The sequence below is a fragment of a genome, unplaced genomic scaffold (genome assembly GCF_019419815.1).
Source record: "Pyrus x bretschneideri cultivar Hongxiangsu unplaced genomic scaffold, Pyrus_bretschneideri_v1 Contig16, whole genome shotgun sequence".
Taxonomy (NCBI): domain Eukaryota; kingdom Viridiplantae; phylum Streptophyta; class Magnoliopsida; order Rosales; family Rosaceae; genus Pyrus; species Pyrus x bretschneideri.
The window spans coordinates 1556430-1584134 of NW_025999457.1; the positions used below are offsets into that span (position 1 = coordinate 1556430).

The following is a 27705-nucleotide window of genomic DNA, read 5'->3' on the forward strand; positions in this document are numbered from 1 at the left end:
TTAACTTTTTTTAATTCCCTGAAGTCGCATTAAACAGCATCCGGAGGGAGGGTTAGTAGGATACGAGGGTTTCATGGAGACAAAGATAAACAAGTTTGATTTTGGCAAGGATTGTTGAAGAATTGAAGAAAAAATTGATGGTTGGCATCTATTTCGGCGTCAAGTAAAGAGGGATGGAGGATAATCAGTTCAGATTTTCTGGGGAAGCCCCAAATTATGGTAAATATGACATCTTTCTTTGACCTTTCTTTGATCTGTAATTACTTAGGGTTTAGTTTCGTAACTTGGTTTGTCAAATTTACAGATTTGCTGGGTTTGTTATGATTTTTTCATGAGGTTAAATTGAAGGCATGAATTTCATTGTGATTTGAGTTCCCTTTCTGTTAAATTTATTAGAGGTTAAAATGAAGGCATGGATTTGCAATTTATTTGAGTTCCTTTTCGTAGCTTGCAATCTCTAATTGCAATTTATTTGAGTTCCCTTTCGTAGCTTGCAATTTATTTGAGGTTAAAATGAAGGCATGGTTTAGTTTCGTAGGATTGAATTCAGAAGCTTTTTTCTGTATTTTTTAGAGAGAGAGAGAAGGAGGTGAGAAATTTCGTTAGAGGGAGACGAAGTCGCAGACTCGGGGTGAGGTGATGCAGACAGCAGACTCGGCGTAGATTAATGGAAGTATTTTGTTTTTGTTTGGAAATTGCAAACACTGCAAGTGTGGAAAAATTGGAGAGCCATCGTAAGCGCAATAGTTTATTATTTTCGTTTGTGTATAAGCAAAGATGGCATTTTTTTTTTTTACTAGTTCCATGAGAAGATAGGCTGATATACTATTTGCCCTTTTGACAATTTAACACACGAAAGTTACTTGCGGTGTCCAATTTCTATATACAAATATATCAAAACTTGAATTTCATTTTAATCATTTTATTTAGTTTTTTTAGACTATTTCTTTGTAATAACTTGTGTCATTTGATTGGAAAATATACAGAGGGTTTAGACCAAGCCTTATGGACCGTCGAAATACATCATGGAGGTGAACTACTAGACTTAGGTTATGGGCACAAGATATATTTTGGTGGTAGTGTGGTTTGGGTAGACAATATAAATCGGGACTACATGTCAAAATTTGATTTTGATGACTTTGCTAAAGCATTGGGATACCGAGAACCTATAGAATATTACTATAGAGTGCCAGGTACAGAGTGCAAAAATGGATTGGAAAGTAAGGTGGTTGGCATTGCAGATAATGTTGGGTTTAATAGCATGTTTGATAACATGCCCCGTAGTAGAGTTGTTATTTATTTATTCTCGCGGCATCTGCCAGCCATCAATCTGTGACCCTTTTATCGAAGCAGTGGAAGAGCCTGACGATAAGCTTGTTGATTCAGATTATGAGCAGAGCGAAAAAGAAAATAGTGTCAACAACCATGATCAAGAACTGCACCCTGATGGGTACAACGAAGATGTACATTCTCAAATTGGAGGATGACTCAACAAGGGAAGCTTGTGACAAATGGCATAGTGATGTTGGGCCAAGGATCCACATAATCCTTGAGAAGAACAAGGCTGAGAGCAGCAAGTGCATTGCTCATTATGCAGGGGAGAAGATGTTTCAAGTAGAGCATATGAGTGGGGTTCAATTTGTAGTTGATCTAGCTAAGCACACATGCACATGCAGAAGGTGGAACTTGACTGGAATTCCTTGTTGGCATGCAATAGCTTCCATTTGTAGAAGAAATGAAGATCCTGTCACATATATACACTCATGCTATAAGAAGGCGTCCTGGAAGAGGGCTTATGGACCTTTCATTCGCCCTATGGCTAATGAAGAGTTATGGACACGCACCAACTTACCTTCTACTTTGCCTCCTGTTTATCATAAACAACCGGGTAGGCCGAAGAAAGTATGGGCAAGGAAACCAGATGAGAAACCAGCGGCACCTACTGGAACAGGGCTATCAAGATCATTCCATGTCAAAATAAAATGCAAAATTTTTGTGGGGAGGAAGGACACAACAGGTTGCGTCATCGAAAAGAAGGTGCCAATAGTAGCAATCAGGTAATTTAGAAAGCAATGATTTATTTTAATCTATATCTTGTGGACTTGTTAGGCATCATGAAGACTTGTTTTGAGACTATGTTCAAATCATAAAGTGGGGTTGAAGACTTGTTAGGCATTATGAAGACTTGTTTTGAGACTTAAATTTAGGCGTTATGAAGACTTTTTCTGATGATCAGTTGGCTTGCCATTAAAATGTTTTAGGACTATGCAATCATAACTATAGCATACTCAGCAAATTTAGGCAAAAATCTAGTAATTTTTACAAAAATTGGGGGTTTGACTTGTGCATCCAATTTTGGTGCCATATTGACTTGGACAATTTTATTTAGGAGCTATTTTATTCTAACCAGCCCTATAGAGTTTATTGACGAAAATACCCTCACAAGTGACATGCTTTAATGGCAAAGTGGTTGAAAGTAACGGTAGGTGGTAGATTCTAACAATTAATAAAGTTCAAGTGCTAAAAATACACAATTGAAAGTTCAAGTGGTATTTGTGCACATGCTTTTAAGTTCAGATGGTATGTGTGCAAAATTCCCTAAATCAAATGTGCAAATAAAATAATGTATCACCAAAAAAAGAAATTGATAATTCAATCATCAACAACTATATCATTTGGTTAAAAATTGGTCTCCTTAGTATGGAATTGGATCCTCACCGAGGTTAAAGTTTTGGGATCATCCTAACCCACTAACATGGACCGTTGGATTTTGATCCAACAGCTACAATTATTATAACTTTTAGAAGGGTCCCCTTGTTTGTAGCCGTTGGATCAAAATCCAACGACCAGTGTTAGTGGGTTAGGAGGATCCCTAGGAATTGCCTCGGAGAGGATCCAATTCCCCTTAGTATTACCCTTGTGGTTTTTTTTTTTGTTGGATTGATTCGTATTGTCCCACTTGGTCGGCTTCCCTACAACTTTCACCCTCTCTCTCTCTCTCTCTCTCTCTCTCTCTCTCTCTCTCTCTCATTATTTCCTTTCACCCAAACCTCTCGAGTGCATTATTGTTCATCACTCTCAAATAGTGATAATGTTCACCACCATATTTATCTCTGTTATATGAACTTAAATTTTGAGATTTATGTATCCATTACAGGAATCTGAAAATTCAAACTCGTCCAATGGTGATAAATATGATAGTGAGAATACACCATAGTTTATGATGGTGAGCAAAAATACTCCCAAACCTCTCTTTTGGTCTACTTCTACTTTTGTGTGATATTTTCATTGTGGTTTTCATTAACTTTTCATTACTTTCCTATGGCATTGTTCATGTGTACTACACGTAATGTGATTTTCCTTAATTATTTGATTATTTAATTATTGACAACGAAAGCACCTCTATTAAGTTGCTTGCACCAATATTGTCTCTGACCTTGCTGAGGTCAACATTTGCCCAAGCTCATCCCTATGAATAAATAAATAAACATAGAACCAAACCAAAGAACCAGGAAATAACGAGGAACCCCCAAGAAAGAGCTGAATCCGGCCAATTCCAAACTGAAAAGGTAAAACTTAATTACCAAAAACAGGCGAAAGGAGATTTGACTAAGTCTAAAGAAATTTCAAGGAAGCTCACTATTGATGTGTTGCGAAATTTCAAGAAAGCTCACTTTTGATGTGTCACAAAAATAACTAAATAATTACGTAACAACGCATGTTTGTGAATCAAAGACTTTGGTTAATGGATATAAGAATCCATTAACTAGGGTGTTTAATGATTCTTCCTCTTTATTCAATTGAATTTCCAACAATTCATAAAGTAGATCAAATCCAGGATCATCAATCGTCTCTAATTTTTCCGACTCAAAATATTTGCCCTTACACAGCTTTGCATGTCTGTAAAAAGAGCAGTACTAATTCTCAAATGCATTTCATCGAACATGTAGTGTGCCACGTTCTCATATGCTTTCTTACAAGAATAATGAACAAGATTAACTTCTAGTTTAGTAATTTAACAAATTAGAAGCAAAAAGAAACCCATAAATCTTGAAATATTTGTCTTCAAGAATTGAAATTACCTCGAAAATGTTGGAACATTTCTCAAACAAATTGTATATAAAGCATTCAATCAATATTTGCTTGGTCGACGTGGGAGTATTTCCTCACTGTTATCCTGAAACGCATTGTATGACATGTTATCCCTTGATAAGGACAAATAGATGATGGACAAACTCCCTATGGGATGGTGACTCCAACTCGCCTTAGCCAACTTGTTATTGTTATGAATGAGCATAATTTTTTATGTTTATCGGACTAAATTAATTGGGATTGTTTTTTGAAGGGTTTAAAAACGAATTGTACCAATTTCAAAATTACTTTTGTATGACACACAAGAAGCAGAGAAATTGATGCATAGCCACATATTAAAAAATTGCTTACAGAATAAAAGGAATAAATTGAAAACACTAAAAAGAAAACAGCCAACTGACCATAGAAACCTTTACATGTGCTTCTCGTTTACATGCTCCTTCTGCATAAACTGCTATAGTACTTATTTTTCCTTTCCAATTTAGAAATCTGCAATTCTGCTATAGAAAATGAGAGAATTGAACTACACATATTTTAGAATGACATTCCACCCATTTGCAAAACAAATTACAAACAAATCATAAGAGTATCTTCATTTAAAAAACCTCACTTCTAAAAGTGTCATGTCCAAAATTCTCCCATTTTCAACATGTATTTTTCAAGAAGAGACGTACACACACATACAAAGAAAATCATATGAAAAAAGAGTCAAGAAATCACATAAAAGTATCAATCTTTGAGATCAAACTGTGCAGTAGAGACCAAAATCAAAGAGATTAGTGTGTTTTACCTTTTGAATTTTCCAGTTTCCAGGCTGATTTTCAGTGGCGGATTGCATACGAAGTTGTAGGCCTCCTTGATTTTCTTTTGCTTAGCGGGAGAAAATGAGGCTTTGGGTTAGTTGGGGAGATGATCGAAGCCTATGAAAAACTTATACAACCACCCAATGGAAAATTTATGAATAACAAACGGTATTTGGCATAAAAATAGAGTAAAATGTAAAATCAATCCAGAAACTGGTAATGGCTTATTCAAGGGCTCTTAATCATGATCTACTAACTAAAAAATAAACGGCTAAAAAATGCACAATGTTGCAAATAAAATTGATTAATTAGCACACAAAACAATTGTCAAAAGTTTGCCAAAAGGTCAAAATTCGCAGCCCTCCTCTCTCTCTCTATCTCCAATTTGTCAAAAGTTTTTTGAAACTGTTGAAATGTGAAAAAAGAAAAGGAAAAAAAAAGTTTTTGAAACTGTTGAAATGTGGAAAAAGAAAAAAAAAAAAATTACAAAAAAGAAAAAGTTCGTCTCCTACCCTGTTTCATAAGGAAGAAAAAATGCACAAAAGATTGAAGAAAACGACAAAAGATGGAAGATGAAATGTCGATGCACCTCTTCCCTTTTATTATTTTTACTTTGACCTTTTCAGATGTACCATCCCCTTTTTTAAATTATTCTATTCCTTCTTTTCAGATAGTGTCATGCACCATTCTACTTGTCTTTTTTTGTGGCTTCGGTGGCTTTGGCAAATGGGTTTGTTTTTTGGGACCCGGCTTCTCTGTTTTCCAGTTTTGCATATATTTTCATCTTTTTTTTTATTTCGTACGATCATGATTAATTAATGTTAATATTTTATATTAATTTTTTTATATAAATAATAAGACATAAAATAATAGTGATATAAAATATTAACATAGTTTAACTGTGAACGTATAAATAGAAGGAGATGAGAATGTATGTGAACTGGAGGGACTGCCGGGTCCTTGTTTTTTGGTTTAAGGAGAGCAGACAGGCAGCAGTAGAGGGGGAGGCAGCAGGAGAACACCTCATCAATTGTTGCGGGCATGACCTTCATCAATTCTTGTGGAAATGACATCCAGCTGCAACTAAATTCCCGAAAGCAACCCAACCCTCGCCCTCCCTCCCTGCCTAGCCGTCTCTCTTGCACCCGTTGCCGACAAAAATGCAATCAAGCTTTCGTGCACCCCTATCCCTTGATTTGCTCATCCCACCCGTCCCTCTCTCCTCCCAGCTTTCCTGGTCACTGTCGGTGACTCAAGTAAATTGATAGCAACCAAAAATATATAATAAAAATACGACTTTAACGAAAAGTTTTTGTTATTGTTCATTTTAACGAAAAATCACATTTTTACACTGAAAAATCAATCTTGATACTATTTATTTTATCCTTATCATTAAAACTCAAAGTTTTGAAATCATTTTCATTAGTTTTCTTGATAAAAAACTAACCACAAAGCAATTTAATAAATTTATATATATAAAGGATCACATCAAAATGGTAAATTCGTCTAACACAAACAAGTCATAGCAACCAGACAAACTCCAGTAGCCCAAACACACAAAGCCCATTCTTTTAAACCAGTGGCATGGACGTAAATAAATGAAATCAACCCCACAAAGTCCATTTTATGGACGTAAAGATGATGAAATCAACCAAAAATTGCACAGTGACATCCGCCCCGCTTAAGACTAAAGTAATAATTATTTCCTTTCACCAAAATTGCACAGTCCAACTTAGGAGCAGGAGTATGTTATGTTGGCTGTTCACCCCGGTTTTTGTGGTTTTTTTGTTGGATTGATTGGTATTGTCTCACTTGGCCGGCTTCCTTACACTTTTCATTCTCTCTCTCTTCCATTATTTTCTTTCACCAAAACCTCTCTCTTTTGGTTTAATCTGCTCATACTTTTGTGTGAGTGTTTTCATCGTGGTTTTATTAACTTTTCGTTACTTTCCAAGTAGCCTCTCTCTCTGTTCTACTCCTAGGTAGAGAAATATGACACGTCCCAACAAGGAAGGTTTCAGGAAATTTCTCACAAGTCGGTCTTCCACTTTTTTTTAGGTAGAGAAATATGACACCACCAGCAGTAGAAGTAGTTGATTGTCCATCTCTCTCCTATTTATTTCCATTCCTACCTCTCTTTCAACTTCCTCTCTTCCTACAACTTTGCATTCAGAATTTTGAGTGAGTTTTCTACTTATTTTCTTGTCATTTCTCACTTCTCTCTGCCTCTGTGTAAGTTTGTGTTGACTCAGTACTTTGTTTTTGTGGTATTTGCTTTGAGTCCTTAATCTCTTTTTCTTTGTTGATTTTTGTTTTACTTGGTAGTTTTTGTTTCTCTTTTTTGTTTGCAGAACCCATTTTCCACTGGTAACTGAATCTGATTCAACGATTGAAACTGAGTTATCGTGAGGATTGTACAATCAAATCGAATTGTCAAATATGTGTTAGTACTGAATTACATACCTGACCACGGTGAGTCCCTTTAATTACGAATAAAATTGCATTTTTTAAATTACCAAAATAAAATTTAAAGTTTCAATTTTTCAATTTTTTTTTTTTTAATTTTAAGACATTAATCTTCTATCTATTTACTTGTTCATTCAGTTACTGTTCGGAGTACTCGATTTATAGCAACTGTTTTTTTTCTTTTCCCGATGGCATTGAGCACCCAAAGAGCCTCTGCATCTTTTGTTTCGAATGAATCCGCTCCTCGATGGAAGTATGATGTGTTTTTGAGTTTTAGGGGTGTAGACACCCGCAAGGGTTTTGTATCTCATTTATACCATGAATTGTGCAAGTGCCAAGGAATTACGACTTTCTTTGACGATCGAGAGCTTGAAGGAGGAACAAGTATTCATCTTGAGCTCCCGAGTGCGATCAAGGAATCGCATATTGCAATCGTTGTTCTCTCACCAAACTACGCTTCTTCGAAATGGTGCTTGAATGAACTTACAACCATTCTTCAATGCATGGAAGCCAGGAACACAGTTCTGCCAGTCTTTTATGAGACAGATCCATCTGACGTTGGAAATCAGAGGGGGTCTTTTGCCAAAGCCTTCGATGAGCATGAAGAAAAGTTCATTAGTACGGAAGACAAGATGAAGGTGACCCAGTGGAGAGAAGCTCTGAAAAAAGTATCCAAAATTTCTGGGTGGCATTCGAAGGAATCTAAGTAAGCATGCATGAACAACTATAATTTCCCATGTCTTAGTAAAGGCAAACTTGAATGCTTCCTTTATGTTTTTTTTAAATGGTTATTTTATACCTTGTAGGTGTGAAAGAGAGCTTATTGAAAAAATCGTCCAAAGCGTGTGGAGGATAGTGCAAGCTACATTCACGTTGTTAGATTCTTCACAGACATTTGTTGGGGTTAATTTTAGGCTTGAGCAACTAAGTTCGCTATTAGCTCATGATGCGAATGATGTTCGCTTTATAGGGATAACGGGGATGGGTGGCATAGGTAAGACAACCCTTGCTAAGCTAGTTTATGATAAAATCTTCCATCATTTTGAAGTTCATTCCTTCCTAGGAAACATTAGAGAGGTTTCTAAAAAAGACCGTACTCTAATTGGTCTTCAAGAAAGACTTCTTTCTCCGATGTTGAAGGAAAATGTTAAAGAAATTTGGGATGAAGAGTGCGGAATCATTTTCATTAAGAAGTGCTTACGCAATAAAAAGGTTCTTCTCGTACTTGATGATGTGGATGATTTAAAACAACTAGAAGTACTGGCCGGAAATCAAAGTTGGTTTGGTATGGGAAGTAGAATTGTGATTACGACTAGAAATGAAGGGTTGCTAGTCCAACATGGTATAGCAGCATCATATAAGATGCGGGGGTTGAATGACTGCGAAGCACTTGAGCTCTTTAGTCTGAATGCCTTTAGGAAAGAACAACCTGAGAAAGACTTTTTGGAACTCTCAGAGCATTTCCTAAAATATGCTAGAGGCCTTCCACTAGTTCTTAAAACATTAGGGTCTTTTTTGCATACGAGAGGTCAGGATGCATGGAAGAGTGTGTTGGATAATATTCATACAGTTCCTAATCCAACAATTTTCAATACACTCAAAATCAGTTATGACGGACTAGAGGATATGGAGAAGAGAGTTTTTCTCGATGTTGCATGTTTCCACAAAGGGAAGTGCATGAAGCAAGTTATTCCAATACTAGACAATTCTTTTGAAGTTTCTAGTAGTATTATGATCGATCTACTAATTGAGAAATCTCTCTTAACTGTTGCAAAACGCATCCAATATGATAATTCAGCCAAGTACTTCATAGGGATGCATGATTTGATACAAGAAATGGCATGGACAATTGTTGGTCAAGAGTCTAAAGAGCCCGGTCTACGGAGTAGGTTGTGGCTTCCCGATGACATTTTGCATATATTCACGACCAATACGGTAAGACGTTATGTAAATACCAAGTTTGAAAGAAGACATGATTTCTTTTAACGCAATATGCTTAAATGTTAAATTTACGTTTCCTACATTCTTGTTTATTAGGGAACGAGAGCTATTGAAGGTATAGGATTACAGCTACCTGAAATAGAAAAGGTGCACTGGAGTTGTGAAGCCTTCTCTAATATGCATGGATTGAGGTTTCTAGAATTGGACAATTTGATCATTTCTTCAAGTCCCAAGTTTCTTCCATGTTCTTTGAGAATTATAATTTGGAGTTGGTATCCTTCCAAGTCTCTTCCACCAAGCTTTCACCCTCGTTTCCTTACCGAACTAAGAATGCATCATAGCAAACTTGTTCGTTTATGGGATGGAAAAGAGGTAAAAGTATATTGAATGAATGCTACTTAACATATTTTTTTATGGGTTGTTTTATACATACCCCACATTTTGTTGACCACACCCCATGTGCATAGTTTCTTTTTTTTTTTTTTTTTTAAGGATTTTTCAGTTTCTTTTATTTTATTTTATTTATTTTTATAGATTTTGGGGTTTTTGTCAATTAGGGATCATTTTCCTTTCTTGCAGCGTATACTACCTTGAATGTTTCTTATTTTTTTCAATTAGCTCCTTTGTCTTTCGATCTATTGGGATGATTGCACAAGTGTCATTTTTATTGGATTGCCTTAGTTTCATCTAGATGTTATTGGATTGCCCCGTGATAATATCATTTTTCTTAATGTTTGCACATTTTTTCTTTTAACTTATTATTAGGCCCTAAATAGTCATTTTATAAAATAGTATGTAATAAATAAATTTTTGTGGGGTGTATTCAACCATATATACGGTGCTAAGAAAAAATCTTTTTTTATTTTTTTTATTTTTTATTTTTTATAACAAAAATGCTACTCTTACTACCTATTTGTGTCATCATTTGTATCACTTTTCTGGTAGAGATGAGATCCACATCCGTTGGCGGGCCCTACCTCTATTAGAAAGATGGTATAAATAATTGTACAAATAAGTGGTAAATATATCATTACTCTTTTTTTTTCTTTTTTTAATGTCAAATAGAATTATAAGGTTTTTCGGAAGCTTATATATTATTTCATGTATTGTACAGAACTTTCCCAAGTTGAAATGTATTGATATGAGCTTCTCAAATAAATTGATCGGCACCCCAGATTTCACTGGTCTTCAAAATCTTGAGGAGTTGATTCTTCTGTGGTGTAAGAATTTAGTTGAGATTCACTCGTCTATTGCAGTTCTTAAAAAACTTAAAGTTTTGAATCTTTGTGGCTGTGAAAGTATTAAGAGCCTCCCAAGTAAGGTAGAAATGGATTCTCTTGAGTCTTTAATTCTTACCGGATGCTCCAAAGTGAAAAAGTTCCCAGAATTTTCGAACCAGCAGATGAAAAGTTTGTCCACACTTTTTTTAGATGCTACTGCGATTGAGAAATTACCTTCATCGATTGAACATCTGGTTGGCCTGACTAAACTGAGTATCAATAGGTGCACAAAAGAGCTGGTGTTGTCTTCTTTATATCATTTGCGTTGTTTGGAGGTGTTAGAACTATCTTATTGTGATCTTGGTGAAGGTGATATCTCCGATGATATTGGTTGCTTGTCCTCTTTAAAAGAGTTAGATCTTAGTGGAAACAATTTTGTTACCCTTCCAGCAAGCATCAAATACCTTTCCCGACTTGAGTATCTTCTGTTGATGGGGTGCCAAAGACTTGAGCAACTACCAGATCTTCCGCCAAATAGGAAATTACACGTATATTTGTTTGATTGTACTTCATTGAAAAGGTTGTCGGATCCATCCAATTTGTATGATTTTGATTTCTGTCCTTTGAATTGCATTACATTGGTGGAACATGAAAACTGGATCAAAGCAATATATTCAAGGATCATGAAATACACAACTGAGGTACTCTCTCTCTCTCTCTCTCTCTCTCTCTCTCTCTCTCTCTCTCTCTCTCTCTCTCTCATATAATGGTTCTTTTGGTGCAGAAAATCTATAGTTTTTACAATAAAATTGTGTGCCCCGGAAAGGAGATTCCCGAGTGGTTCAACAATCAAACTTCGGGACATGCGCTAGATGTGGAGCTACCTCCGCAATCGTGTAGCAGCTGGATGGGGATTGCTTTTTGTGTTGTTTTTGCACAACCTAAGGAGATCTTGCGTCTTCTTCAAAAACAAAAGGAGAACTGGCCAAATCTAGCTGGCATTAAAGGGGATGGATTCATGATTCGGTGTTTACTTCGGACCAACCGTAAACAGAGTGCACGGAGTTCACGGTGCTTTACAATGTGCTTTAAATGGCCTCTTGTGTCTGAACACCTTTGGATATTCTATTTGCCTCGCAAAAAATGCCTTCAAGAACAGTTTCTATTTGAAACTTATTATAGGCTCGGAATGAATAAACCCAAAGTAGGCTTGAATACGGTGAAGAAGTGTGGAGCTCGTTTGGTGTACAAGCAAGATTTGAAAGAACTCAAACGAACACTGAAAATCTTGAAGTGAACATATGAATATTGTAAAGAGGCAGCTTCAAGTCAAAGTCGTAGTTTTGACGATGAAGAACATACCCGCAGAAGGCATAAGGAAGACAAATAATTGTTTCATGCTCAATGTCTCAGAGTTTACTCAGAATCCATGTTAGTAAGTCACAGCATAACCTACATAAATTTGAGTATTACTTTTTTACTCTTGAGCTATAGAATTTTAACTAGCGACGGTGCCCGCGCAATGTTGTGGGTATTAAAACTGTATAAAACATGTTGAAAGTTCTAAATAACATCGATATGCAACAGTATTTACATTCATGTGGAAATCTATTTACAACCATATTTACAATAACTAACATATAGGTGTCCAAGTGTCCATATCACAGTCATTAGTTTATGGTGCGAAGTTTACAGATTCCTATGGGTTGGAGATGAAGAGTTTGACGAACTCACTCTAAACTCCAATCAATTACACTTTTGACCTCAACTCTCCATTTATAACTCAACCTTTCACAGAAACCCAATAACTATCTACTCCTGCATGACCAGAAGCATAATTCTACCTTAATTATAGTTCTAAAACTGAATTCAACCCATAAATTACCAAACAATTTAAAAAAATAAAAAAATAAAATATAAAAAAAAAACTTAAGCATCGGATAACACTTCAAACAGACAAAAAACACGACATACAATCTTGCATTGATAGATCAAAACCCGAAACAGATGATCATCAAAAAGCACCCAGATGATCAGAGCAAAAAGCTGGAAGCAAAAAGTATTTTACTTATGCAAAAGCTTGCATTTTTTTATACCCAACCCTCAAACTTGCAGAAATCAAAGAAAAGCAGAAATTAAGGTGTAGAGTTGTCCTCAAACATACTGTGTGGAAGCAAACAGCGACATCAAAACAAATTGGAGTTCTGTTAGCCTCTGTTCCTCCTCCTCAGTCCAAAAAAATTACAAAAACATTTCAATAAGTACATTAACATTTCAAAAAAATAAGTTTTTGTTCATATATTTTGGTTCATACTATGTGAAAGGAGGTATTATCGTATGTGTATTCAACAAAATTATATGGCATGTAAAAAAGTATGTATTACCCTCCATCTAAATGCTCCTTGGATATCCAGTCAAATGCCCGGCAAGAATTGAATATTCACAAAAAGTAACAGAACATTAGAAGTTAAAATTAAAACAGCGAAAAGGCGTAACTAAACTTACGCCCTTAAGAACTATAAAAAATGGCCTCATCAAACATGAAACTCCACTTACTAATATGAGATGATTTGAGCTACCAAAGGAAAATACCATATTCAGAATGAATTTACGCATGACAAAGTTTATCAAAGTTATATGAACGTGTGACTAAATTATGACACTATATGCTCTCAATGTATACAAATTCGGACTGTCAACACTGCACTTTCAACCTGTGACTAAAATGTTGTTTATACTTGTCATGCATATATATAGTGTTGATAACCCAGAAAAAAAAATCCGTAAATTCCACAACCCAGTAACCAAAATTGGAATAATAATTAAAAAAATCTACCAGTTGGAGAGAGAGAGGAGATGTTAAGCATCCATGAGGAGAATCGTTGAGAGTAGGATCATAAACGATCAAATTTTGGGGAAAACCTGAGGATATCGGGGATTGGGGATAAGACGGTTGAGACCAACCTCAAGGTTGGCCATCGCCTGAATCCTAGAGGCCGTCGCCGGCAAATTGAAACATTAGAGAGGAGGCAGAGACGAGTGGGTACTTTAGAGAAAGCAACCAGAGAGAATCAAGCGGGAAGGAACTGAGAGAAGGGAGATTAGAACAATTTGGATGAATTTTTCTTTCGGGATTCTAGGATTGATTTGGATAAACGCAAGGTTTTTCTTTTCTTTTTTACATTTATGGAGAGATGAAGCAGATGAAAGCAAATGAAAGCGTACAGAAATAACTAGAACATATGCCCGCGCATTGCGACGGGAATCAACTGTCTTAGACGTAACTGCATGAATAAAACACATTTAACCTGAATAAATTCAACACAATCATGAATGAATAGAGGGACATGTGAGTGAATGAGATCGATAAGATAAGCAAGCTTTTATATACATTCAACTGACATCTTTTATCGTCTTAGTCTCCAATATATACGTAAGGTATGTAAGCTGAACACAGAAAAAGAGGAAATGACACAAACGACGTTTTGAGGGGAATGCCAGAACTGAACCATGAGGAGAAACTTACACAGAAAATGACCAGATTTGCTGCAATAGAAATTAAATTAATTTATGGTAAAGTCCAAAGTCATTCATTACACACATATGTAAGGAATTATCAAACAATGATTAGTAGTTTTACATATTCCTAAAGCGAAGTGTTACCAACACTCCAAAAAGTTCATCACAAACTCCTCGATGTGCAGTTTTGTTCTTATATTTTTATACAAAAACTTGGAAATCTTGGACAACCAAAATGCAAATTGAAAAAAGACCCAGATCCTGAAAACATAACAACAAATTACCTATATCAAAGCAAGGAAAAGCGTCAAGAAAACCCATGAAATCAGAAAAAAAAAAACATAATATTGGATCAAACATGAAGAGGGTGAGAAAGGGAACTGACATGTATGAAGATATTCGCATATGGTAGTGGCCTCGCAGTAGTGCTTGTCACAGAGATTGGAACATATCCATGTGTCCGAGTTGTGTGCATAGAAATGCTGTTGGTAGACTGAATGCACGTAACCTTGTAATTGCATTTCTAGAACCACTGACACGTTTGAACTATCATCTTCCATTGAGAAAAAGTGCCACTCACCGAGAATTGAGAAATAAGGGAAAAAAGAACATAACCCAAAACCATCAACTTCTCGAAACCAAAATATAGCAAAAACACAGTACTTTATTCATGAACAAAACCAACCCCAGAGAACAATCAAAATTACTAACTTCCATTGGCAAATATATATATAATTCTGAAAGCGATGAGAGAGATATATATACCTTTGGGGTGTCGATGATAGAAGGGTGAGTAAGGGATCTGAGATGTTTGAGAGCTGGAATTTTTGAGCAATTTGTGCAAAAAAGTTGAACTTCAAACTGAGTGAGAGACAGAGAGAGTAGAGTGAGAATAGCAAAGAGAATTAAAACCAAACAAAACAGTAGAAAATCAAGTATAAAGATGGTACTTATCTTGTGAATGAGGACATGCAGACGCAGGATGGACAAAGGAGAGCACATCCAGGGTCCAACTCCTTGTATTCCAGCATATAAACAGGAAAACACAAAATCAGAAACCCCCAAATTTATTAATTTCTTAATTGAAATCCAAAAAAAAAAAATGCAAAATTTAAGTAATGCAGAGAAAACTCAGATCCCACCCCAAATTTATCCTTGAAGGTTTTTTATAAATCAACCAACCATGAATCAAAGAAGAAGCAGAGGATTGAGTAAGGGAAGGAGAGAGTGTTTAAGCGCTGTGGTGCTGTCGGAAACGGTCCAAAGGGACAAAGCGAAACCCCCAGCCATGATCCCTACCCCTCCCCCTCAAATCCCGATGGCCCCCATGCTTTTCTCTGACTGTCCCCCCTCTCCCACTCATGAAATTGAGGATCTGCAGCAATGGCGATGAGATCCCCACTCCTCCCTCTCCCTCTCTCCCTATCACTCTGTCTCCCTCTCTCCCTCTCCCTCTATCTCTATCACTATCTCTATTGGCATGACCTCCCATCCCTGAAACGCTCACCAAGCGATCCCTACTCCTCCCTCTCCCTTTCCCTCTCTCTCTATCTCTATCTCAGAGGCGGCATGGCCTCCCATCCCCAAAACCCTCACCAAACAAAGAATGAAGAGGCAGTGGCAATTTTGTAAATAACGTGAAATCCACCAACAGCAGGGGCAGAGAGAGCCCGTGGCAGAATGGTAAATAACTTACACAAAAAGATGCACTACAAAGGCGTTACGAATGGAGTCACCACCTAAAATGCGCCAATGCAGATAACACATATTTCACCAGAGTAAATCTAACAAAATCACAAATCAATATAGGCATCTCTAAAGAATTTAAATAACCAAGAGATGGGTGAACCAAGCAAAGCAGTTTGATTTTCACTTACATTCAATTCAGCTGACATCAAGAGCCACTGTACAATCAAATGGATGAACTCAAAAGTTTCTATTCACAAAAGTTGTAATCTAAAAAAATGTTGTCTGTTTGCATAAGAAACATATGCGGCATGCAGTTCACACATGGTCTGTGAAAGCACCAAAAATTACACAAGAAAAGAATAAGAGAATCCACAGTAAACAAAAAAGAAAAGAAATCCAACAAATCCAGCATTGTTGCATAAATATAATATTTACTCAGTATCACTATGGCGACAGATTTTTACGACACTACGACACATACTATATGATCTACTTCATTTCTCACTCCTTTTAGACTAAAGTGATAATTTTAAAATGAAGGCTTACAATTTATTGAAGTAACAAATCTAAAGCCACATACATATATGCAGTTGAAACTCATATGGAACGTACCCAAGAGAGTATCTGAGTTTCATGGTAGAAGCCGCTGCACATAGTTGGACACAAAGGCCTATCAATCAATCTACAAATGAGAACCTGCACAGAACCAGAAAGATCAATTCCATCAACTATAGTACACAACAATGATCTCTCAAATAAAGCTAAAGCAAATATTTAAAAAAAAAAAAAATTTACAAAGGGAGAATGTTGAGTTATGTACGATGAATACGAAACAAAACATTCTCGTGGGTGTTACTCTGCATTGTTGCTTTCTCGATCCATGCGGATCTTAATGTCAATAGATATGGTTCACTTATCGTTTGAAGGGCTAATTTTTGGCCCAATGATATTTGCAGTGACAGCGGGCCAATTCAAGGAGCGGTGCTAGTGTACCGGCATCCAGGTTTACATTTTGGTGATGTTCATGTTTTGAAGGCCACCTACGTGGAGGAGTTGAAAGAATTTGTTGGAAATAGTGGCTTTGCTATGTTCTTTCAGTAGCTGATGAAATGGGTGGTAGAGATTTTGATGGCGATCTATATTGGGTCTCAGGAAACCCTCGGGTTGGCATTTACCTAAAGCATGATTACTTTGTCATTATTTTGAAACTTCAACATGCACAGACCATCTAGAAATACTTAACCAGTTTATGCATGGAATGGAAATAATTTTGTTCATCATTAATTCTTGGAATTATTTCAGCTTTTGGAATTATTTCCGCTATACAATCTAATTTCCGCTGTCCTACTCTGTCCTACATCACAGAACAAAAAGAAGGTTACCTAAGAATTCATGCATTCATCTTCTAAACATGCATTAGAAAAGCAATGCATAAAAAAGGGTACATTGGAAATAAATAGATCAACTTAAGTGCTAACAGCCAATCACCAAATTGAACATAATTTGAAGTTTTGGTAGAATGAGTTAAGAAAAAGGAAGCTTGGTTTCTGCATGAAAGAAAAGATCCGCTTGAAATGGTAGTCTTTCAAGATGTTTTCTGGTATTTATGTGAATTCTGAAATGCTATAAATGTAAAAGTTACCTCAAGAGCTTTTTCTGCGTTGGTTTCTGTAATCACTCCTACTGCAGCATTTGCAGCCAATATCATGAGAATAACCTGTGCCCCATTAATTTCAAACAATAAATCTTTATTAAGTGTCTAAGACCGAGTTGTATCCCTTGTGTTTAATCAACAACAAACATAGAAAACAGTTATCATATATCATAAAATTGCAAGCCTTAACTTGTAAAGTTTCTAGTGCTCAACAAATTTCGAACAATGTATGTTTCAATACTTAAAAAAAAAAAAAAAAACATGCATCAAAGACCTTCAGGTGGAAAAAAATATGCATTGGCTGAAATAGAGATAATTAGGATTTAAAATGTTAAAAATTTTCTTTTTGGCTCACTAATTAGATGCAAAAGTGAGATTGTATGAACAATTTTATACCCGGAAACATGAACTACACAGAATCACAACTGATCTAACAATGAGAAAGTATATAAGACAAAACACTAACAGAAGGCTAAAACACTCTTTTAATTGATCTAACAATAGGCTAATAGGAATCACTAAACCATTAGAGACTGCAACAATGAGAGAGTCTGAAGATTAAAGTTCTTGTTGAATATCCTTGAAAAACATTTTCAGTAAATCTGTTCAGGAAATATAGAAATTTATGATGCTATGCAATTCCATCATCCGGGATAGCACATATTTACCTGGAATCCAACCTTAAGCCAACATTTTTCTATCTATAGCATCCATCATACCTAACACATTTCTTGGTAGGGGCACATGAACAATCATAATTGAGATTTCATAAGTTTATTTTTTTGTTAACTATAATGAAATTTATAAAACAATTTAGCAAAACTCGAGTCTAGATAATGGACTTTTGTTCCAGTTTAAAAAATATTGACTTGGGTTCTAAGCAATATAATGCATTCATATTTCAATTGTCAAAAGGCATCTCAATAATCTCCAACTGAAGATATTAAAAATCAGAACTTCTTCTCCAAGTTTTCATTCAGTTTATTTCACTTGTCCATCAGAATTTTATTCAAAGAATGATCAAATAAAGACAATAGCATGCCAAAGATTAAAAACCCTCATTTCAAACTTTGCTAATGCATAGCACTGTTTGGTTTTCTTCTCCAGAGACCAGACTGAGAGACTAGTGCACCATCAATCTCCCATTCGAGAAACCATCGCCACCTCACTCGCCACTCCCTCGAGGCACCACCTTGCCACCACCCTCATGTCTCACTCCCTCTTTACCACTCTCCTTATTTCCCTCACCTCTCTCTCTCTCTCTCTCTCTCTCTCTCTCGATACTGTGCTCGCTGCATAGAAATAGCAAGGTGACCACCTTCGCCATTTTTCACGGAGAACTACGCCACCACGAAACCACCACCATTAATCTTGCCACCTACGCAACTTTTACCATCCCCGAACCCACCCTTTGCAAACTGCCCTCATCCCTTCTAATTTCAATTCTTGCATTTCTTGTATGGTATCCATTTCCTGCACACTCAAATATTTATATACCAACTGAGAATAACAATATAAATCCCACACCCACCCCTTTTTCCCCACTTGAAAAATTCACCAAAAAACCACATTAACCACCATAGTTTAGTAATCCAGACCCCAAATTTCAATCTAATTAATTAAATTACAAAGGATTCTATCTACCTTACGAAAACAAATATGTCCAGTTAAAGAAATAACCTAATCACTGCATCTTAAACTACTTCTTAACTATGTCAGCCATACCAATCTAATAAAAAATCCATGTTCAATGGATTCTTATTAATTCCAACTCCATGTATTTCAGCATCTAGATTATAGAAAAATTACAACAAAACAAAACTCAGAACACCCAGATTCTCTTGGTGCTAAAGCACACTTTGTTAACCTCACTTTCATCAAGTACATGATTACTGCCATGAGATCTTTCTCTTGGCTTCAGCTGCAAGATCAAAATAACGAAGCATTCAGTTCCAATTCTATACTCATAAAATTAAAAATTGAAATATGTTATAATTTACTCGGAATCTTCATATGTATTATGAAAGCATATAAACAGATACATTTGAAAACTTATAACGCTACCTAATAAAGTTGAAAAGTAGCTAATTAAGATCAAGTTTCAGTGCATCCAGTGAGCCTTCCAGGGAAAGATTCCCTACAATGAACACACTCACACACTCCAAACAGAAAACACTTACCCAGTCGGAAATGATTTTTGCATATACAGGCAAAAGACAGCATGATTCAAATATAATTTTATTAGGGTTGGTAAAAGCACAATCCATCCAGCAAGATGTCTATCGTGCAAAGATCCACTGTCAACTATTATACCAACTGTGATTCATCTGTCACACACTTTAGTTCCATCATACGTACCAGACCCCACCTAACCACATGCTAATTAAACTAATTAACAAAGTAAAACCATCTGTAGTCTTTAATATCCAAAGGCCGAAAAATGTTGCCCTCTCTTTGCGAACCAAATACAGAGAGAATATAACACATTTGCTATCAAAATATTATACAAATATGTACTAACTAAACCAATTTTCAAGAGGATTTAGATAACGCTAGCATCCAATACTTGATTTACCAATCAATTTAGAGGTTGCTCTCAACACCACCTAATCCTATTACCACATACGCCAAGGCAGACAGTCGAAAAAATAACAAAGAAAGCCATTGGGTTACCATATTCAAGCGCTGCCATTTGCCTTGAAATGGGGGTACCACCATAGACACATATCCAAACCAGATGCAACCGTTCATATTCTTTCAATGCATTGATTTACCAAACACAAAACACACAGCCCTAAGATCCTGTAGTACGATTTGGATTTTTCTTACGCATGCATACACTACAAAAGTAATATAGTTATTTGAAAAACAGATTTCGGCTTATCACTTGCAGCCATGTTTCCAATTGCTTCTTGTGTTTGATTACTTTTTCTTCTCTTACTGAAATTCAACCCAACCAACCCACCCAATACATATATGAATTAATACCTAACGGTCCTTATGGTGTAAAGACAACAAAAAACAAAACAATTTCAAGTACATATATGATCTATGCTAGCCATGTTAAAAGAAACTAAAAAGAAAAAAATCGAGTGGTCCCAAATTAATGTATAGTTTTAATATAAAAACTGAGATCAGGTTGGAAGGAAATTAAACTACCAATAAGTGGATAGCTTATGGCAGATAGGATACCTGTGTAATATAACTCAATAAATCATTGAATTTGTTTTATATTTAACTAAACAATCGTTTCTAAATCTATAGCCATCTCCCATACTTTATGTTTCATAGTTATGTCATCTGAATATGTCACAGGTATTTTCCTTTTTCTTTATCTGAAATCATTTTATAAATGATTTCTGGTAATCTAAATTGAATTAGAAAATTTGAAAAACAAACAGTTTACAAATCAATGTCATGTTAACAATATTTACCAAAAGCATGTCAAATGAAAAATGTAAGAAATATAAATAGCATTCTCAGTCCTCCAACTCCATCCCCACCATGAGTATGTTATCATTAAGATTTACACACGCAGTTCAAGTTAGGCAATGAAAGCTTGTACAACTTCAGTTCACCCACTACAAACCCATTTCAAAATTCACACCCAATGCATAAAAGAATCGCTCCTATGAAGTCCAAGCACCATTTTTTATCCACCATCACAGGTAATTCATACCAAATAAATACTTTATTGCTTAAGATGATAGTAATTTTAAATGTAAGAAAGCAACCATAAAATAAGCATATAGAATTTGATTTCTTTCCACTAAAACTGTACTGAATCAAGCAGATGAAATAGACTTCAGTTTTGTTCGAGCAGAATTCAAAACCTAAAACCAGATATTAGAAAAGCTTATTAGAAGAGCTCCTATTCAAACATTGTGGAATCAGTTACTACAATGGAATCAGTTACTACAATGAAACCCATACTACAATGAAACACAGGAGAAAAAATTTTGACTCAAATGGGTGACATTACATCTAACTGAAGAAACTAAAACAAAAGTATGGCAAATTATATACCTAAAAATGTCAAGCAACGAAGGCCATAATTAAAATGTTTTGCTTTAAGCAGATAATAGTGAAAGGGTCAGGATGAACCTGCTGCTATCAATTGCAGATAAGAGTGGATGAAGCTCTCTGTTTCAAAAAACCGTTCATATGGTTCACCTGCAAGGATCATCACACCGCCAAAAATTAGAGAGAATAAGAGTTTGTATTCGAACATGGTAAACAGATTTGTACCAAGGAATACATAAGGAACGAAGGGATGGAAAAACAATCTACCAAAAGAGGGATGAGAAGCAAACAGCAGGAAATTATGAAAAAGCACAGAAATGAGCACAGTGAAACAACAAAATTCGAATGATGATTTTAACAAAGCAAATGGAAAACAAAACAATAAACAATGAATTTAAAACAGTGCATTACCTGTTGAATCAGAAGAAAAAACTGAAAACCCAAAAAATGCCCACAGCCATGCTTTCTCCTCTCTCTTTCTCTCTATCTCTATCTAAAATCGGAGAAAATCTCATAGGCCCTAACCTACCTAAACCTCTCTCTCTCACTCGGTCCAAACCCGTAGCTCCCATCTCTCTCCAATCCGTCAGTCCCTCTGTCCACCTCCTCTCCTCCCCCAACAACTCTCTGACCGATGCATCACCCACAGGACACCCACCCGCACGTCCCTCCCGAAAATCCTCTCCCCGAAATCCCGGCGAACCTCCCCCTCTCAACCCTTCTGTCGCCCTTCCCTCTCTCTCCCCGAGTCAAAGCCCAGATCCAGCCCAAAGAGTGCAGACCCGTTCTTAAGCCCATTGGCAATCTTGTAAATGAAGCGAAATTTGGGCTGAAATCAGCTCGGTGGCAAACTCGTAAATAAAGCAAAATTGAGACAAAATTGCACAGTGCCGTTCCCCATCCTACTCTTCTTCTTTTTCTTTTTCTTTTTGGGAAACTGATCAAATATTAACCAGAGAAAGCCAACAAGGGCAAACAAACAGATCAACCAACTAGGAGAGAGACCGGGGGTACAAACAGACACACAAGACCTTGAAGTCAGCCCAATCTCTCAACATCAAAAGACTAGTTTGGCGGGCAGGGAAGGCCGTCATTGTTGAGAATGCCCACAAGCGAAGATGGGGGTCTTTCGACCCAAACGGAATCGCACATCTCCGCGCCAGAAAGAGACACCACATAGTCCGCCGCACAGTTTGCTGATCTTGGGACCCAAGACCAGTCGCAAGCATGGAAGGAATTCCTCAATACACAGATGCGGGATAGGATGGGGAATGCCTCCCAGCTGCAATCATCAATTTGGCCATTGAGGCAAGACACCACCTCTAACGAGTCAGATTAATGACCACCACATGTATAAGAAGGCAAAATCAGAATTGGGATAATATTTGAGGGCAAATTTGGTAGTAGACTAAAGAGTTTTCTTGCCAAGTGCTTTAAAATGACACATTTTTAGGTAAAATATTTTTGAGTTCAAAAAGCATTTAAAGTACTTCCTGCAAGAAGAACTACTTATGTAAGATTATTGATGTTAAAGAAATTAACTCAATCACTACTTGTTCAATTGATCTCTTTCTTTCTCTTCTGCTTTTCTTTCCTTAAGTTCTCTATGCCTCTTGTGTTTTGCCATCTTGGTCAATACCATGAGCTATATATATACATACATACATATATATATATATATATATATATATATATATATATTATATGCACTTGAATAAAACATGTTTGTCTAAATACAATCAATGAGTACTCTTTTTTTTCTTAGATCCCGCATTGAAATCTAACTGTATATATACATTAAATAATGTGCTTCTCTCATCTATGTCAGAGATTCAACCAAAAGAGATGCAAAGTTGCAGTGTGTAAATAGCACCACTCTTCTGTTTTTGTTCTTCTATTAGGTACGAGGAGGATAAGTCTCTTGTAACATTTTGTTCATTTTTAGTTTGCAGAAAATGTTGTAATATCGTTATACTGTAACACACGCTCATTGGACTTAGTTTTTCTCGAATGGCCTTGCGTACATGAGATGTTCACCTTTTAGGATTTCATATATAATTGTAAAAGTATGGCGATGGTGTTAACAAAAAGTGCAATGATGTATATGTTTGGATGTAAGATTGGGAAGCAAAATATATTGTGATAGTTTCAGCACCAGACAAATTGAAGCAAAACTTATTTGCTATGAACAAATAAAGTAGATTCAGAGATAAAGTAAGTGCTTGAGCAGTGCCGATCATGATATCTGAAGACCCCCATGGAAGCTGTCTTGGTTCTTTACATAAATGCAGGATATTTTGTAACAATGTTGTGTTTGTGAATCTTTTTTTTATTGTGGATACTGATAATTTTGAACTCAAACTAAAAGTAGATTCTTAATGGCGAGGCTAAGACGCAACAAAAAAGTGAATATCTGTTTCTATGCAGGATGAGAAGAAATTTATCATACCTGGTTAACTTTGGCTTGATTATTTTCAGAATGAAACTTCAGCAGCAGATGTTGGAATTTGGCAAGTTCAAATATTGTATATTACGTTTAAAACTGCGCTAAGAATACAATTTAGCTCGTAATAGAACCATGACCTCATGAATGCTTCTATTTATGTCTTTTTCATTCAAAGAAAAAAATAAGCCTGCATGTCTAGCTACTTCAGCCAAAGTGTTAATGGATACTGATTATTTCTACTTCCGATCTTGCGCAAGCCGAAAGAAGTCGAATAAATAAAAAACTGAATGTTTTAATTTTCCAAAAGAAGTTTGTTCTCTGCCTCCAGGACCTCATGTTCTTTTTCAATTTGCCCTTTCTTTTCGTACAGTTTCTGAATTTTCTGCACATGCCTTAATGCAACTTGCCATGAGAGCTGAGGCTTTAGTTGTCCAATTTGTTACTACTCCAGAACATAACACAAAAACCAGAGTTGAAGTAGTATATAGTATATCCTATGAGAAATTGTCCTTTCAAGTATGAATTCAAACACGCAGTGCCAAAATAGAAAAGCATATGCCTCGTACTAAACCGACAATATCGACAGCCACAATTTAGGTTTGTTTTTGGACATTTTCTCCCTCCCTCTCACTCGTGGTTAGTGGATGTGACGAGAAGTGACTGTTCTTCCAACAACGCTTTTCAAGCAGTTATGGAGATCCAGTCTGTATTTTCTGATGACAGCTATTTTGTTCATCACTTTTTTGGCTCCTTGAACTCTAACAAGTTTGATTTCTCCCTTGTTCTTTGTAGTGGGGGCAAGCATGATTAAGGAGGTAGTGGAGGATTAGCATAGATTTGCAGGTAAAACAAATAAATGCTGTAGAATTTTTCTTGTTGATTAATTTCAATTTGCATGCTCTTCTATCATATGTTATCTTCAATTTATATACTCCCCAGTTTAGAATTTATTCTCCCCTCTTTGAAATTCCATATGATCATAAAGCCCTTAAATCATGAAAAAGAACAAAGAATGGTTCGAAAAAAAAGAAATGAAATGTAAGAAAATAACAAAAGTCATGCAGATTCACAAAAACTCCATGGGTAGGAACTCAAAAGACATATCAAAGTCGTGACTTTTCTATTCTTTCTTTATATTCATTGCATTATAAATATGAAACCCCATAATTTCTTGTACGCTGATCCAATGATTGCTTCATATCTGGTTATGATTTTCGTAAGTCTGCCCTAAGTACACATAATCAGTTGCTTAGAGGAGTCTGAAGAACTAACTTCTGTCAAGTAAACCTACAAGCTAATGTTAAGTCCTGCTGTGATTGTTGGTGCATCTATGCCTTACTATATTTCTTTACACTGTCTACTTCTCTTCTCTGCAGTGCAGCTTGCTACCTTTTGGAATGAACCTTACGTACCAGCCAGATCAGTTTCACCACCCATTGACCGGTTCTTCTTTGCCACAATTCAATGCTCGTGTTGGGGATGTGGAAGCATTTCAATGCTCGTGTTGGGCATTGCAGATAATGTTGGGTTTAATAGCATGTTTGATAACATGCCCCGTAGTAGAGTTGTTATTTATTTTTTCTCGCGGCATCTGTCAGCCATCAATCTGTGACCCTTTTATTGAAGCAGTGGAAGAGCCTGACGATAAGCTTGTTGATTCAGATTATGAGCAGAGCGAAAAAGAAAATAGTGTCAACAACCATGATCAAGAACCGCACCCTGATGGGTACAACGAAGATGTACATTCTCGAATTGGAGGATGACTCAACAAAGGGAAGCTTGTGACAAATGTGGGCCAAGGATCCACATAATCCTTGAGAAGAACAAGGCTGAGAGCAGCAAGTGCATTGCTCATTATGCAGGGGAGAAGATGTTTCAAGTAGAGCATATGAGTGGGGTTCAATTTGTAGTTGATCTAGCTAAGCACACATGCACATGTAGAAGGTGGAACTTGACTGGAATTCCTTGTGGGCATGCAATAGCTTCCATTTGTAGAAGAAATGAAGATCCTGTCACGTATATACACTCATGCTATAAGAAGGCATCCTGGAAGTGGGCTTATGGACCTTTCATTCGCCCTATGGCTATGAAGAGTTATGGACACGCACCAACTTACCTCCTATTTTGCCTCCTCTTTATCATAAGCAACCGGGTAGGCCGAAGAAAGTAAGGGCAAGGGAACCAGATGAGAAACCAGCGGCACCTACTGGAACAAGGCTATCAAGATCATTCCATGTCAAAATAAAATGCAAAGTTTGTGGGGAGGAAGGACACCACAGGTTGCGTCATCGAAAGGAAGGTGCCAATAGTAGCAATCAGGTAATTTAGAGAACAATGATTTATATTAATCTATATCTTGTGGACTTGTTAGGCATCATGAAGACTTGTTTTGAGACTTAAATTTAGGCGTTATGAAGACTTTTTCTGATGATCAATTGGCTTGCCGTTAATTATGAAGACTTGTTTCTCACGGCTATAATTATTATAACTTTTATAAGGGCCCCCTTGTTTGTAGCTGTTGACTCAAAATCCAACAACCAATGTTAGTGGGTCAGAAGGATCCCTAGGAATTGCCTCGGAGAGGATCCAATTCCCCTTAGTATTACCCTTCTGGATTTTTTTGTTGGATTGATTCGTATTGTCCCACTTGGCAGGCTTCCCTACAACTTTCACCCTCTCTTTCTCTCTTCCATTATTTCCTTTCACCCAAACCTCTCGAGTGCATTACCGTTCATCACTCTCAAATAGTGGTAATGTTCACTACCGTATTTATTTCCGTTAGATGAGCTTGAATTTTGAGATTTATGTATCCATTACAAGAATCTCGAAATTTAAACTCATCAAATGGTGATAAATATGGTGGTGAGAATACACCATATTTTATGATGATGAGCAAAAATACTCTCAAACCTCTCTTTTGGTCTACTTTTACTTTTGTGTGAGTATTTTCATCGTGATTTTCATTAACTTTTCATTACTTTCCTATGGCATTGAGCACTCACAGATCCTCTCTATCTTTTCTTTCGAATGACCCCACGATGGAAATACTACGTGTTTTTACGACACGAATATCTTTTCATTTTGGTCAAAGCGCGTAGGGAGGAGGACTGTTCAATGTTGATTAGTACGATGAAATGTCTTTTAATTTTTTGGATGATCAAGTAATATTTAATTGTTAAATTGCATGATCAATCGAACCAAGAAACTAAACAAACGGTCCACATTTTGTAAACATTTAAATTCTCTCTAATAGAGATATAGCTCATTGAACAAGTCAATTTCACCGCCGTTAGTGAGATTGTTCATGTGTAATACACATAATGTGATTTTCCTTAATTATTTGATTATTTGATTATTGACAACGAAGCATCTCTATTAAATTGCTTGCACCAATATTGTCTCTAACCTCACTGCTGAGGTCATCATTTGCCCAGGCTCATCCCTATGAATAAAAAAATAAACATAGAACCAAACCAGAGAACCAGGAAATAACGAGGAACCCCCAAGAAAGAGCTGAATCTGGACAATTCCAAACTGAAAAGATAAAACTTAATTACCAAAAACACGTGAAAGGAGATTTGACAAAGTCTAAAGAAATTTCAAGGAAGCTCACTATTGATGTGTTGCGAAATTTCAAGAAAGCTCACTTTTGATGTGTCGCGAAAATAACTAAATAATTTTGTAACAACGCATGTTCGTGAATCAAAGACTTTGGTTAATGGATATAAGAATCCATTAACTAGGGTGTTTAATGATTCTACCTCTTTATTTAATTGAATTTCCAACAGTTCATAAAGTTGATCAAATAGCAAGGCAAACCAAGATCACCAAACGTCTCTAATTTTTCCGACT

At 36.3% G+C, this 27705-nt stretch overlaps 3 protein-coding genes across 11 annotated transcripts in view; 2 read left to right on the forward strand and 1 right to left on the reverse strand.

Moving 5' to 3' along the window:
- Positions 1–22117, reverse strand: part of LOC103957777 — a 51802-nt gene extending 29685 nt beyond the window's left edge. Inside the window, exons 1-2 of one of the 5 annotated variants that reach the window (XR_007257072.1) lie at positions 21819–22117; positions 21489–21557 (exon numbers count right to left, since the gene is read on the reverse strand). The gene's annotated coding sequence lies outside the window, so the exon portion shown is untranslated. The remainder of the gene's footprint in view (positions 1–21488; positions 21558–21818) is intronic. The other 4 variants (XR_007257073.1, XM_048580851.1, XM_048580862.1 and 1 more) reach the window with 4 other exon arrangements.
- Positions 20–26241, forward strand: LOC103957779. Of its 3 annotated transcripts, none has more exons than XR_001954014.2 (3): positions 20–219; positions 574–734; positions 987–1523. XR_001954014.2 is itself a non-coding variant. In XM_048580871.1 (3 exons), exons 1-3 carry the CDS (start codon positions 174–176, stop codon positions 26021–26023), a joined length of 564 nt encoding a protein of 187 aa, XP_048436828.1. In that variant the 5' UTR covers positions 20–173; the 3' UTR covers positions 26024–26241. The 3 variants fall into 3 exon arrangements, 2 of the variants coding, with proteins under 2 accessions (XP_048436828.1, XP_048436829.1); XM_048580871.1 differs by lacking the exon at positions 574–734 and adding an exon at positions 25661–26241 and having other exon boundaries at positions 1388–1542; XM_048580872.1 differs by lacking the exon at positions 574–734 and having other exon boundaries at positions 22–219.
- On the forward strand, positions 6703–12351 carry LOC103957781 (TMV resistance protein N-like). 3 transcript variants are annotated; one of them, XM_048580843.1, is made up of 7 exons: positions 6703–7280; positions 7312–7367; positions 7500–8067; positions 8168–9296; positions 9399–9674; positions 10417–11223; positions 11307–12351. In XM_048580843.1, the coding sequence occupies exons 3-7, from the start codon at positions 7550–7552 to the stop codon at positions 11817–11819; spliced, it is 3243 nt and encodes a 1080-aa protein (XP_048436800.1). In that variant the 5' UTR covers positions 6703–7280; positions 7312–7367; positions 7500–7549; the 3' UTR covers positions 11820–12351. The 3 variants fall into 3 exon arrangements, with proteins under 3 accessions (XP_048436800.1, XP_048436798.1, XP_048436799.1); XM_048580841.1 differs by having other exon boundaries at positions 6704–7127; positions 7247–7367; XM_048580842.1 differs by having other exon boundaries at positions 6704–7076; positions 7247–7367.
- Positions 26242–27705: the final 1464 nt, after the last annotated feature.

Coding starts and splice junctions, on each gene's coding strand:
- LOC103957779 (XM_048580871.1), top strand. CDS start 174: ATGGAGGATAATCAGTTCAGATTTTCTGGGGAAGCCCCAAATTATG. Junction 220..1,387: donor TGGGGAAGCCCCAAATTATG/GTAAATATGACA, acceptor TGTTGATTCAGA/TTATGAGCAGAGCGAAAAAG. Junction 1,543..25,660: donor ATGTTGGGCCAAGGATCCAC/ATAATCCTTGAG, acceptor CCAAGGATCCAC/ATAATCCTTGAGAAGAACAA.
- LOC103957781 (XM_048580843.1), top strand. CDS start 7,550: ATGGCATTGAGCACCCAAAGAGCCTCTGCATCTTTTGTTTCGAATGAA. Junction 8,068..8,167: donor TGGCATTCGAAGGAATCTAA/GTAAGCATGCAT, acceptor TATACCTTGTAG/GTGTGAAAGAGAGCTTATTG. Junction 11,224..11,306: donor TCATGAAATACACAACTGAG/GTACTCTCTCTC, acceptor CTTTTGGTGCAG/AAAATCTATAGTTTTTACAA.